This window comes from Lutra lutra, chromosome 4 (genome assembly GCF_902655055.1).
Source record: "Lutra lutra chromosome 4, mLutLut1.2, whole genome shotgun sequence".
In the NCBI taxonomy this organism is placed as follows: domain Eukaryota; kingdom Metazoa; phylum Chordata; class Mammalia; order Carnivora; family Mustelidae; genus Lutra; species Lutra lutra.
Window position 1 is genome coordinate 16988718 of NC_062281.1, and position 12615 is coordinate 17001332.

The following is a 12615-nucleotide window of genomic DNA, read 5'->3' on the forward strand; positions in this document are numbered from 1 at the left end:
AAAATATCTGCATGGTATACAATATCTATAATTAGGCACTTGAGGTTTCACTATTGTCAACGTTGAGTGATGTCCACATGTCAATACAATGCAGTTGGTTTTTCTATAAGATTTTTGGGTATCTTTTCAGACAAATAAGTGTTCTTTTTTTATATATGTGTGTGTTCTTTTTAATAGTCTTTATTGTAGTAATTAGTTTTAAATTCTTGACCCAGTATATATACTGAGTCAGTATAAATACTTGACTTACGTAAATACTTGACTCAGGGCTTCCTCCAACCCCCAAAATTTCCCAGATGACACTGAATTAAGGACAAAAGAATATTATGACATAGAAAAAGATTAGAAAAAAATCCATATGGTATTTTTATATGTGCTAGCAGGAGGAAAAAAAAAGTGTCCTTTTCAATTCTCACCACTGTTCGTTTTGTGCATCTACTTAGCACATAATTATTGTGTCTGTGTCTTTGTTTTCTCAGCTAGCTGTTAAACATCTCTTGGGTACATAGCACCCAGCTAGATATCTTTACTCACTGATCGCTTAAAAGGTTTCATGTTTTCTAGCCACTTAACATGTACCCCAGAAGTGAAATGCAAAATTTCAACTCACTCTTCTCAGGGGGCTAATAAACATGAGTAGAATGAAAAGGGGGAATTTTAAAAAATAAATTATTGTATGGAACACCTGGGTGGCCCAGTTGGTTAAGCCGGTGCCTTTGGCTCAAGTCATGATCCCAGGATCTGGGATGGAGTCCCATATCGGGCTCTTTGCTCGGCTGGGAGCCTGCTTCTCTCTCTGTCTCTGCCTGCCACTCTGCCCGCTTGTGTTTTCTCTCTCTCTCTCTCTCTCTCTGACAAATAAATAAATAAATAAAATCTTTTTTAAAAAGAACTTTTAAAAAAATAAATAAATTATGGTAAGTAAATAAAATAAGTCTCTGTGCCTAATTACTAAGTAAATTCCTTATAATAAATTCCTTGACTCCCTTGTTACTTTGAGAATTCTATCTCTAAAAGTAGTTTTGACTCTCAGGAACATTTAGGAAGCCTTAGTTATCCATTAAAAAGTGAAGCATAACCTTTATCATTTCACCCTTTGGCAATGACGTTTTCTATGGCATATTAGTCAGCAAGTGAGTTATTAGCTTCCTGTTCTATTAATTATTTATCCATTATTGCTATGCATGGCTTATATCACAATTTTCTACCGCCTTTATTTAAAGATAATTCAGAAATATTCAGGAGATCTGAAACGTGGGCTAAAAAATGATTTTTTATGGAACTGCAGTAGTCTACCTTTTGCCATGTGTATGTCATCAAATAAAGTTTATAAAACTCCTGGGGGGAGCCCACCCATGTTGTGGCCCTTGAGAGAGCAAAGGGCCTCAGAACAAATAGTTTTCCATATGCACATTCTTTATAAGAAGTTCAGGTCTTGAAGTCAGCCAGCAAAATAGAGCCAAAATGGGGAAGGAGTGTGGAAGGCAAGGACTTCTTATCTTGGGTATCTTAGTTATTGTGTACCCTTATAAAGTCAAATCTGATTTCTAATATGGAACAGGCTTTAAGATCCCATAAAGCAACAAGACTCTGAAAATGCAGATCTTGCATCTTGCTACGGACACGGCTTTGCTCAGAATCATGAAATAAAAAGTCAGAAGTAAAAATACTCTTTTGCCCATTAACACTGGCGATGCTAACAAATTAGCAAATTTGGGGGACAGCGACAAAACAATTTTTATTGAGGTTCATTCGTTTTAGTAAGGAAGGACTAAATGATTGGGCCTGCCTGGAATCTCAGAATCAAAGTAGACTTAAGATGGAAGGGACTTTACAAGGTACTGGTCGAACCCCCTTGCTTCACAACTACAAAAATGGAAGCCCAGAAAGACAAAAGGACTTTCTGGTCATCAGCTCACTACAGAGAAGAAGGACAGGGCCGGATGCCTTGTGGGTGACGTGGCCAAGGAGACCTCGGTGTCCTTGGAGTGACCTTGTGAGCAGCTACCAGCTCTACCTCAACCCAACCAGGCCAACTCTGATTAGAATCAAATCTCTTTACACAAATCAAATTAAATTTGCTCATCTTTAAAAAATTAATATTTTTAAAGATTTTATTTATTTGACAGACAGAAATCACAAGTAGGCAGAGAGGCAGGCAGAGAGAGAGAAGAGAGGAGGAAGCAGGCTCCCCACTGAGCAGAGAGCCTGACTCGGGGCTTGATCCCAGGACCCCGGGAACACGACCTGAGCCAAAGGCAGAGGACCCAACCCACTGAGCCACCCAGGCGCCCCGCTAATCTTTAAAAAATTTAATTAAATAAGATTTTTTTTATTTTTTAAAGAATTTATCATTGGGGCACATGGGTGGCTCAGTGGGTCAAGCCTCTGCCTTCAGCTCAGGTCATGATCTCAGGATCCTGGGATCGAACCCCACATCAGGCTCTCTGCTCAGCGGGGAGCCTGCTTCCCCCTCTCTCTCTGCCTGCCTCTCTGCCTACTTGTGATCTCTCTCTCTGTCAAAAAAATAAATAAAATCTTTTTTAAAAAGAGGGAATTTATCATTAATTGGTCATCAAAAAATAAAACTATCCAAGAAAAGATTGCTTCTGTTCGTGTGGTTTGTATATTCCTGAAAACCTATATGGTTAAGTTGTACAAGTAAAATACATTTTAGACACTTGGTTTGCTTCATATTTCTCTCAGGTGCAGTCAGCATAGTTAAGCACGTTCCTTCTTGAAATACCCTCTTGCCTTTCTAGACATCCTGTTCTTCCCACTTTGCTCTGGTCTTACTCTCGGCTCCTTCTGTCTCCTTTGCTGTCTCCCCTCCCTTTCTCTGCCCAGTAGGTAAGTTTTGGTCACCTAAGACTCAGTCCTGAGGCTGCTCTTCTCCTCCCTTCTCTGCACTTCCTTTCTCCATCCTCACACTCTCTCCTAGGAATCTCCACCTGGCTCATGACTTACATGTGTGCTCATGACTCCAAAGGTGTCTCTAACGCAGGCATCATGCATACATACCCAACTGCTCCATGCGGGTAGCTAATAAGCACCACATACTAACAAGATCTGAGCCAAAACTCCTGCTCCTGCCGCTCCCAGATCGCCTCCCACTACTTTAGTGATTGGCACCCCACCCAAGAGTTTGAGTCTCAAGTCTGAAAGAGACACCCCTGATTCTCTTTTGCACTCCATCCACAAGTCAACCTGCCAACAAGTCCTCTTGGCTCTACTTCCAAATCTCTAAACCCCACATCTGCATCCAAGCCACCTGCCCCCCCCACCTGCTCCACTGGGAAAGACTCTTAGCGATTTCTTTTCTTCTGCTCTGTCCCGTCAAGTCCATCATAGCCCACACTATGGGCTGATCTTTGGTGATCTTTGGTGATCATCTTAGGTGATCTTTGAAATACTAACTCAGAGCCTGATATGCTGTCATCTAAAATTCTTTGGTGATTTTACAGTTCGCTACGATTATCCTCTGAACCCCACCCTCACCCCCTCCCCGGATAGCCTACAAGGCCCAGCTGAATCTGCTTCCACCCCAACTAGCATCCCACTCTCCCCCACCCTTCAGCAGTCATCTTTTCTGCCATTCAAATGTACTACAGACTTTCTACCTGGGGGCCTCCTTTCGCTCCCTCAACTGCCTCCTCTAGTTCTTCGGATGCTTCATCTAGGTCCCCCACTCACGCAGACTGCCCCTTCCTCCCCCATCACCGCTGGCCTCTCCCCCTGCTTAACTTCCTATCACCCTCTTTATTCCCATCACTGCACCACACTCCTGGCAACCTGTCACTCTGTTGTTTGTGTCTTTGTGTACTTGTTTCTGTTTCTCCTGTGGAAGGTAAGTTCCATCAGGGCCCACACTTGTCCTGTCACCACCAATCCCCAGTGTCCAGCAGAGCACCTGGCACATAGATATTCAACAAGTAAGTAAATAGTGGCTTAAAATATGCTAATGAATCTTCTTAAAAGAATGGTAATGGGAAACAATCTAAGAATTGCAGGATCATTCACATACACATCCTTGATCATCTTTGGATGGGAATCTCAGCTTTCCTACCATGAATTGACTGAAAGTGAGAAAAACCTGTGTACACTCACACACACACACACACACACACACACACACACACCTACTTTCCAGCCAGATTATTTATTTACCGAAAAGTCACATGAACGAAATTCCTGCTCAGGAAATTTTTGTATCCCTTGGAGATGGTCACCACAAAATCTGGCCTATGACAAGCACCTTTCTAAAGAATTCATTGATCTTGGCCACTCACTCAACAAAGACACATTGTAAGTCAGCTGCAGTGATTCCCCTGGGACAAGTGCCACACAAGACTCGGAGGGACAGAGGTGAAGAGGAGGTGTTAGTTGTCCACAGGAGGTCCAATTCTGGGGTGAGAAGGTGTAAGCAGGGAAACAGTAAGGTGAGGGCTGACCCAGGCAAGGTAGCCTGCGTCCAGCGATGCCACACACTCATTTGTTGTATCTCGTGTGTATTTTCTTTTCTTTTTTTTTTTAAAGATTATTTATTTATTTATTTATTTATTTGACAGGCAGAGATCACAAGTAGGCAGAGAGAGAGAGAGAAAAGAAAGCAGGCTCCCTGCTGAGAAGAGAGCCCAATGCAGGGCTTGATCCCAAGACCCTGAGATCATGACCTGAGCCAAAGACAGAGGCTTTAACCCACTGAGCCACCCAGGCGCCCCTCTTGTCACTTTGTCTGAGGAACCTTTTGACTTACTCGATGGTCTTTTTCTGTTCCCTCTGCCCGCACACATCTCAAGACTCTATCATCCTTCTGCATGGATGGATCCCCAAAGGGCTCCATCCCTGACTTCTCGGTGAAGCCCAGCACCTCTTCCCTCTCCTGCCCTTTAAACTCTTCATTTGTGAGCAATCTGGCACTTCAGCATCCACATTCCCTCCTAGAGTAGCTCCTTCCTAGACCGCTCAGTAGCTGAAGATGCCAGCCACCCCGCCTGAAACCCTGAGTTCTCTTCCATAGCTTCCCCTTCGCCACTATTCAAGAGCAGGCGTCCCCATCTAGGTTAACTTTTCAGGTCTCCTCAGCTTGCCCTCACTGCTCAACACAATATATTCTCCCCTGTTCATTCCCTAAAGGCATTCACCACTTCCAGTGCCAACCCCTCCGTGTCCTTCCCCTAACTGCCCTTCCAATTGTTGCCAGAGTAAGGCACAGGCCCTCATGAAGCCTCCCTCATTCCTTTGGGCCATCATTTCTTCTTTCCCAACTTCTGTAACATTCTAGTTACAGAATAGCCTATCATAGTCTGTATTTGTCTATAATAGTCCATAATGTAGTCTATAGTAGTCATTTCATACATCAATTTTATCCTGGCTGACAAGTGTTCTTTTTAATATCTTATTCCCTACAAAGGAACATTACATTCTTGGAGGACAAACACCCTATTTTTTACCTTCCTTTCTTCTGCCCCATGGTGCTCAGCACAGAGTTATAACACTCTGAATGTAGCAAATGATACCTGTGTTAATGGATGAAGGCTGGGATCTGGAACTCTGCAGTGTAGGCCAAAAGTGGCAGTTCATCTTCACAGAAGTGTGGACTGTGGAGCCCTATCCACCAGCCAGCACTGAAGCAAAGCTCCTGGGACAGAGCCCACAGGAAGGAGCCATTGGAATGGGGCTGCTGCATGGGTGCATGAGCTGCAGTCGAATGTGTCCATGGCAGTGGCTAACTGCAGGCAGGGCGCCCCCAGGGATGCACAGCAAGCTGGACCAGAAGGGAGAGCTCCAAGGAAGGGCACTTTGCTCCTCTTTTTGGTGGCTCCAAAGTCAGTTCTCATCCTCTTAGTGGGTTCAAAGTAATCTGGACTACGGTTTCCACCTACTCTTCCCATTCTCAGGACCTTTCTCCCCTTTTCCTTTCATTCTCTCCTTTTACTTCACGTATTCTGCTCCCTTTGCCCTCTGCAGTGGACATGTCTTATTTGGCCACCCTACCATCCACTCCCCCTTCTTTTATTAAAAGCATCCCAAGGGCACCTGGGTGGCTCAGTGGGTTAAAGCCTCTGCCTTTGGCTCAGGTCATGATCTCTGGGTCCTGGGATCGAGCCCTGCATCGGGCTCTCCGCTCAGCCGGGAGCCTGCCGCCCTCTCTCTCTCTGCCTGCCTCTCTGCCTACTTGTCATCTCTCTCTCTCTGTTAAATGAATAAATAAAATCTTTAAAGCATCCCAGTTTTCTCTGGGCGTCCCCCTTCCCCCATTCTCAGACCATCCACATGGTTTGGGTGGACTTGACTTCTTTCAGCTCTAGAGATGACATGAAATCCAGTCTTCACTATGTTCCCCCAGCTATAGTGGCCAGTTCAGAGAAAGTATGAGTCCTAGCTGCCACCAGAGATTCAGATCAGGATGTATATTTGGATTTGGAGGAAAGGAAAGCTCTCATTTTCTTTTCACTAGTTTTGGAATTGTAAGGATGAACATGTGGAATCACCAGCAGCCATCTTGCCCTTAAGAAGGGGGATAACTTTGAGATGGGAGAAAGCAGAACTAAGAACTAAGAGAGACCATGGATTCTGCAGATATATTTTGAGTAGCTAGATCCTGCTATGCCTGAAGCTAACCATCTCTTCCAATTATGTAAGCCAATAAATTCCTTGTTTGATTAAGTGATTATGGGTCAGGTTGTTAGAACCCAATATGTCTTCTGAAATCCAAGTTATTCATAGTATTTTAGGTCTGGAAGTAAATGTAAAGATGAAGTTCAACTCTTACCTTTTTATAACAGAAACCCAAGAACTGGAGAAAATGTGATTCTAATATGAGCATACTCCTAAGTTGTAGCAGAGACCAGCCTAAAACCCAAGTCTTTGCTTTCCCAGTGCTATGGTTTTTCTGCCACAAAATGTTATATTAAATCAAAGTGTTTTGTCTTCTATGGATTTTTTCCCCCAACTGGAACATAAACACCTAACAGGGCAGGGTGGGAGTGATGTCCTAGATTTTTCACATGCCCTGAGCCCAGCATGGTATCTTAATACAACTACTGGTTAACCAATCACTGAGTTAAGAAAGCTTTTTGTACCGTGAGATTTTTCTTTTTATGCTTGCAAGATGATGTGTTACTCTCGGGGTTTTTACTATTGGAAAAGTATAGGAGTATAGATATATAGCTGTTGTTAGCAACTGTAATAATTTCCTGTAGATGTCAGTCTTTTTGTCTTAGTCAAGGAACAACTTTTATTAAGTAGCCATGGTATGAAGACACTGTGGGGATTTCTGAAGCAATAAGCCTGTCTCTGCCCTTGAAAAAGTTATTAACCTCCATCATCACATGGCCTTCTCCCCGTGAGCCTATGTCTTCACATGCTGTTTTCCTCTTCTTAGAAGGACACCAGTTATAATGGGTTCTGGCCCATCTTAGTGATCTCAACTTAACTTGGTTATCAGCCAAGACTCTATTTCCAAATAAAGTTACAGGTACTGAGGATTAGGACCTCACCATGTCCTTTGGGGGATACAATTCAAGCCATAAAAGATGTATAAGTGACATTTTTAAGAAGTGTTAGAAACTTCACCTTGGTGGGTGGTATAGAAGGAAGAGACTCTCTTTGGCAAGATCAATTTATGACTTGCTTTTGAGACTCATAATGTTAGGAGGAGATTAGAACTCTGGCTGCCATCACCACTTTGAGAACCATCAAAGTCCAAGAGATATAAATAAACAGGCCCAGCCTAGTAGAGAAAAATATGACGCAACACCCGTAAAAATTTAGAATCACTAAATATTTAAGATGATAATAACAAAACCCCCTCCCCCCTCACTATTCTGTGTCCTCCCTCTCCTAAAATGTCTGCTCACTCTTCTTACCTCTCCTTTCCCCCCACCATGACAGCCTTCCAGAAATGACCTGGGATCACAGGAATTCCCCTTCCTTCCTCTTACTGCTATTGCTTGAAATTATTGTAGCCACTTTCCTATGGACCCATCCAGCTGGGGAAGCAGAAAGTTGGTGACAGTAGAAACAGCTCTGTTCCAGTCAGAGCCAAACTTGATCACATGCAAAGTGAAATTACCAAGAGGTAGTTACGGTGGTGGTGATCCAGAAAAACAGAAAGTTAATGTCAACTTCTCACTTGGCTTCTAAGCTTTCTATCTCATCTTCCTGGAGCCGTAAGTTATATCTTTTCTGTATGCATTTCCAGTGAACCTTGAACAGAACTTATCTCTACTTCGATCATTGCATATCGAATTGCCCCAATCCTCTTGAACCTTGAGAGTCAACAGCCTGGGGAGGGAAAGGAAGGAAGACTTCCCTGATAAAGGCTTTTAGGGAGGGTTACTGACACAGAGGGTGGATTCAAACCAGCACAGATGTGGGGCAGGAGAACTTGGCCCTGAGCAGTCTGGGGCTGGGAGAAGGCGGCAGAGACCTATAGAGCCCAAATTAGATGTTAAAGGCCAAAATCAAAGAGAGTGGCCAAAGCATTAATTGTTAATTTATGTCTTCTTGTCATCCCCCAAGCCCCATTTCACTGCAAATTCCTGGAGGAGAGTTTTGTCTTGTTGACTCCCTGCACCCATCCTCCCACCTGGCACACAATATATTCTGACCTCTTCAAATATCTTCCCTTTCCTCCAGTTAGCAAAGTTGTTTCCAATTTCTGAACCTCAGTACAAACTAAGAGCATTGGATTTGGAACACTTTATTTTTTGAAATGATGGGCTCTTTCTCATCCTTCAGTTCCTAGCTTAAATGTTCTCTCCTTGAAGAGTTTTACCACTGTTTAAAGTAAATTACACACACACACACACACACACACACACACACACACACTCGTCTCTATCATAGCACCCTGCTAGTTTTCTTCACAGGCTATACAACAATTTGTATTGGTTTGTTTCTTGCATACTTGACTACATTCTAGAAAGAGGAAATTTAAATCTATCTTATTCATTGCTGTAGTCCTAGCAATTAGCACATCCAAGGCACTCAACAGGTAAAGGTTAAAGAACAAGAGAACCAATATATGCAATCAGAATTTAATAAACCCATGAGAATTTTAGTACTCTGTTGCATGGGAATTAGTGCAAATAAAGATGGATTCTTGGACCAGATGAGGAAAGATGAATTATTTACTAACTATCTTAGGATCTATGGAATAACCAAAACTAAAGCTGAAACCATTGCTTCCTTACTCTACATCAAATCAATTCCAAATGGATCAAAGAGCTATGCCTTTAAAAGTCAAGCCATTGTGGGGCACCTGGGTGGCTCAGTCCGTCCAACATCAACTCTTGTTCTCAGGGCTCTTGATCTCAGGTTTGTGATTTTAAGCCTTGCACAGTGCTCCAGGCTGAGCATAGAGCCCACTTTAAAAAATAAAAAATAAATAAAAATATGTAAATAAAAAAGAAGCCATTAAAAAACCTGAAGAAAATGTACAAGAAGTCTTAATCATCTTAATACAGAGATGGGTTTTTTTTGTTTTGTTTTAAAGATTTTATTTATTTATTTGACAGACAGAGATCACAAGTAGGCAGAGAGGCAGGCAGAGAGAGGGAGGAAAGCAGGCTCCCTGCTGATCAGAGAGCCCGATTCGGGGCTCGATCTTAGGACCCTGGGATCATGATCTGAGCGGAAGGCAGAGGCTTTAACCCACTGAGCCACCCAGGTGCACCAGATATGTTTTTCTAAGCAAGCCAATATATCCATAAAAACTGACACTTTCTGTACTCACACATACGTGCTCAGAACACACTCAAACAGAAGCTAAAGACAAACAACAAATTGGGGGGAAATAATTGTTACATTTGACAAAGGCTTAGATCTTATTATAAAGTGTTACAAATAAACAATGAAGAGACTAATAACTCAAATTAAAAATAAAGGACATAAGCAGACCCCAGAAAGACTCATGCAAATGACCTTTAAGGGATGTGATATATAATTTTAAGAATAACAAAGGAAAGAAATGTAAATTAAACATTGAGATAACTATTTTTCATCTTTGAAATTGACAGAAATGAAAAACCCTCATAGTATTTAGCATGGCCAGTATGTAGAAAAAATGAGCCCTGGCTATTATTGTAGGGGGATATACATTCCACCTTTTTAAAGCCAGGCTCAGAAAAAAATAAATAAATAGGAAAAGAAATTCAGGCTCATGGGTCTGCTGGACTTGGACTTGTTCAGCATTTCGATGTCTGTGCAGAGAACAACTGGGCAAGATCGATCAGATTTTTTTTTTTAAGATTTTATTCCTTTATTTGAGAGAGAGAGTGCACGTGCATGAGCAAGGGGAGAGACAGAGGGAGAGGGAGAAGCAGGCTCCCTGCTCATCAGGGAGCCTAACCTGGGGCTCCATCTCAGGGTCCTGGGATTTTGACCTGAGCAAAACCTAACCAACTGAGCCACCCAGGTGCAGCTATCAGACTTTTAAATGCATATATTCTTTTTTTAAGTTTTTAAAATTTAAATTCAATTAATAAACTTGTAATGTATTATTTGTTTCAGGGGTACAGGACTATGATTCATCAGTCTTACATAACACCCATGCTCTTTACAACACATACCATATACTCTTTGATCAGCAATTACATCCTGAGACTTTTATTTTGCAGATAAACATGCACACACAGGCAAAGATGTATAAATGAAGATAGTCCCACAAAAGCCAAAAAAAAAAAAAAAAACCCCAAAACAAAACCCTAAGTGACCTTGAACAGTGGACTGATGATATAAGGTTTGGTTCATACTCATAGCAGACTACTATGTGGCCACTGGAAAAGAAATGTGCCAGTGTCATAACCTCTTTAGTATATGAAGCATAAAAGCATAGGAAGTATTGCACAAACCCATTTGTTAACAATAAAACAAAATAAAACAAGAAAACAAACAAAAAATGCAGGCCAGAGAAAGAAGGGAAGGAGGGAGGGAAGGGAGAGAAAGAAGGAAGGAAGAAAGGAAGAAAAAGAGATAAACAGAGCCAGATAAATAGAGACAGGCAGACATGGCTCTCTATGCAAACCATCAAAAACCACTGGGAGCCGGGCGCCTGGGTGGCTCAGTTAGTTAAGCAACTACCTTCAACTCAGGTCATGATCCCGGAGTCCTGGCATTGAGTCCCGCATCTGGCTCCCAACTCCATGGGGAGTCTGCTTCTCCTGACCTTCTCTGCTCTCATGCTCTCTCACTCTCTCTCTCCCTCAAATAAATAAATAAAATCTTAAAACAAAAACAAAAACAACACTGGGAGAAGGGCCTGGGAGGTCAATAGGCTTACTTTTCACAGTACCCTTTCGCACTATTAGCAAAACACTACCAACTACACATATTACTTTTTCAATTTAAAAACTAGCTAGATTATAAATATGATGTTGGCATCACTCAAAGTCACCTTCCGAAGGATTCTGTGTAATAGTGATAGTGATGTTAGTAAAACATCATTTTCTGTCTTGTTTAGTGAATGCCTTTATAACTACAAGGTATAAAATTTTAAATAAATACCTAAAATAAAAAAATAGCAACTCAGTAATCCAGAAGTGAGACAGGTTTAGTTGAGAATAAACTATTCACCTTAAAAAGCCTATACTTGATGTATTAACAAATACTTTGTTTTGAAAAGACGGCCTAGAAAGCCAGCTTGGGAGGGTTCAGCTCATTTGTAGCTATCACCACTCCCTACCCATCCCCAACGATGTATTCAAATTCCGTGCCAAGAGTTACTTATTAAACTCAAGAGCTATACCGAAACTATTATAAACTTGGCTTGTATGAGAGCCCATCTCTTAATGAAATACAGAACAACTGTGTTAGAAAAACGAAAATGGGCAATCGTCATGTAAGTATCTATTGCCTTTGGGAGTCAAAAAAGTTTTCGTTGTAGTTAGTATGTGGAGAAGTTTAAACTGTGAAATCATGATTGATACTTTTATACTTGATCATTGTGTTACTCCTTATTGTATGATGGTTTTCACAACAGCATACCATGCTTTTAAAATGCACTTACAATATACTTTCTCTCCGTTAGTCAAAAATCTTTTAGGAGGGGCTAAAGAGAAGTATTTAAAATGAGACAGTAAACAGTACCCAGCACAGGGGAAATGGTTAATACGGATTTGTGGACCATATGACTAAAGCTGTTAGTTATGGCGAAGTCACACAAAATCTCGTAGCTATGCCCACCTAGCATACGTGGGGGAAGACAGGTGGGGAAGACAGGTTCATGTTGTAAACAGCCATAGGCCAAGGTAAAAGTATCCCTACAAGGCTGTATATAATGTGGGCTGAAAGGTGAACATGTTCCAGTGTTCTAAAAAGCATCAAACATTTGGATATTTGCAGATATCCAGGGAATAGACTTAATCTTTGGGGTTTGAGGTTTTTTCCTGAAATGTCTAGGCCCATGTGGAATACTGTGTCTATAAACTATGAATGACTAAAAACTGACTAGAATACTACCATTTGGAACCAACCAGGCACAAGGCCCGGCAGATTGAAATCTTAATTTTCGAGAGGGAAGGAGGTGATGGACATTGGGGAGGGTATGGGTTATGGTGAGTGCTGTGAAATGTGTAAGCCTGATGATTCACAGACCTGTACCCCTGGGGC

The 12615-nt window shown here is 41.8% G+C and overlaps 1 protein-coding gene and 1 long non-coding RNA gene across 3 annotated transcripts in view; one reads left to right on the forward strand and one right to left on the reverse strand.

The window, feature by feature from the left end:
- Positions 1–3749: 3749 nt before the first annotated feature.
- Positions 3750–12615, reverse strand: part of LOC125097929 (uncharacterized) — a 126045-nt gene continuing 117179 nt past the window's right edge. The window contains exon 3 of the long non-coding RNA XR_007126649.1: positions 3750–3910. This is a non-coding gene — a long non-coding RNA (uncharacterized LOC125097929). The remainder of the gene's footprint in view (positions 3911–12615) is intronic.
- ANXA13 (annexin A13) overlaps positions 11767–12615 on the forward strand; it is a 58879-nt gene continuing 58030 nt past the window's right edge. Inside the window, exon 1 of one of the 2 annotated variants that reach the window (XM_047726147.1) lies at positions 11767–11845. In XM_047726147.1, the coding sequence (XP_047582103.1) occupies positions 11831–11845 (15 nt within the window). In that variant the 5' untranslated portion in view covers positions 11767–11830. The remainder of the gene's footprint in view (positions 11846–12615) is intronic. The other variant, XM_047726146.1, reaches the window with a different exon arrangement.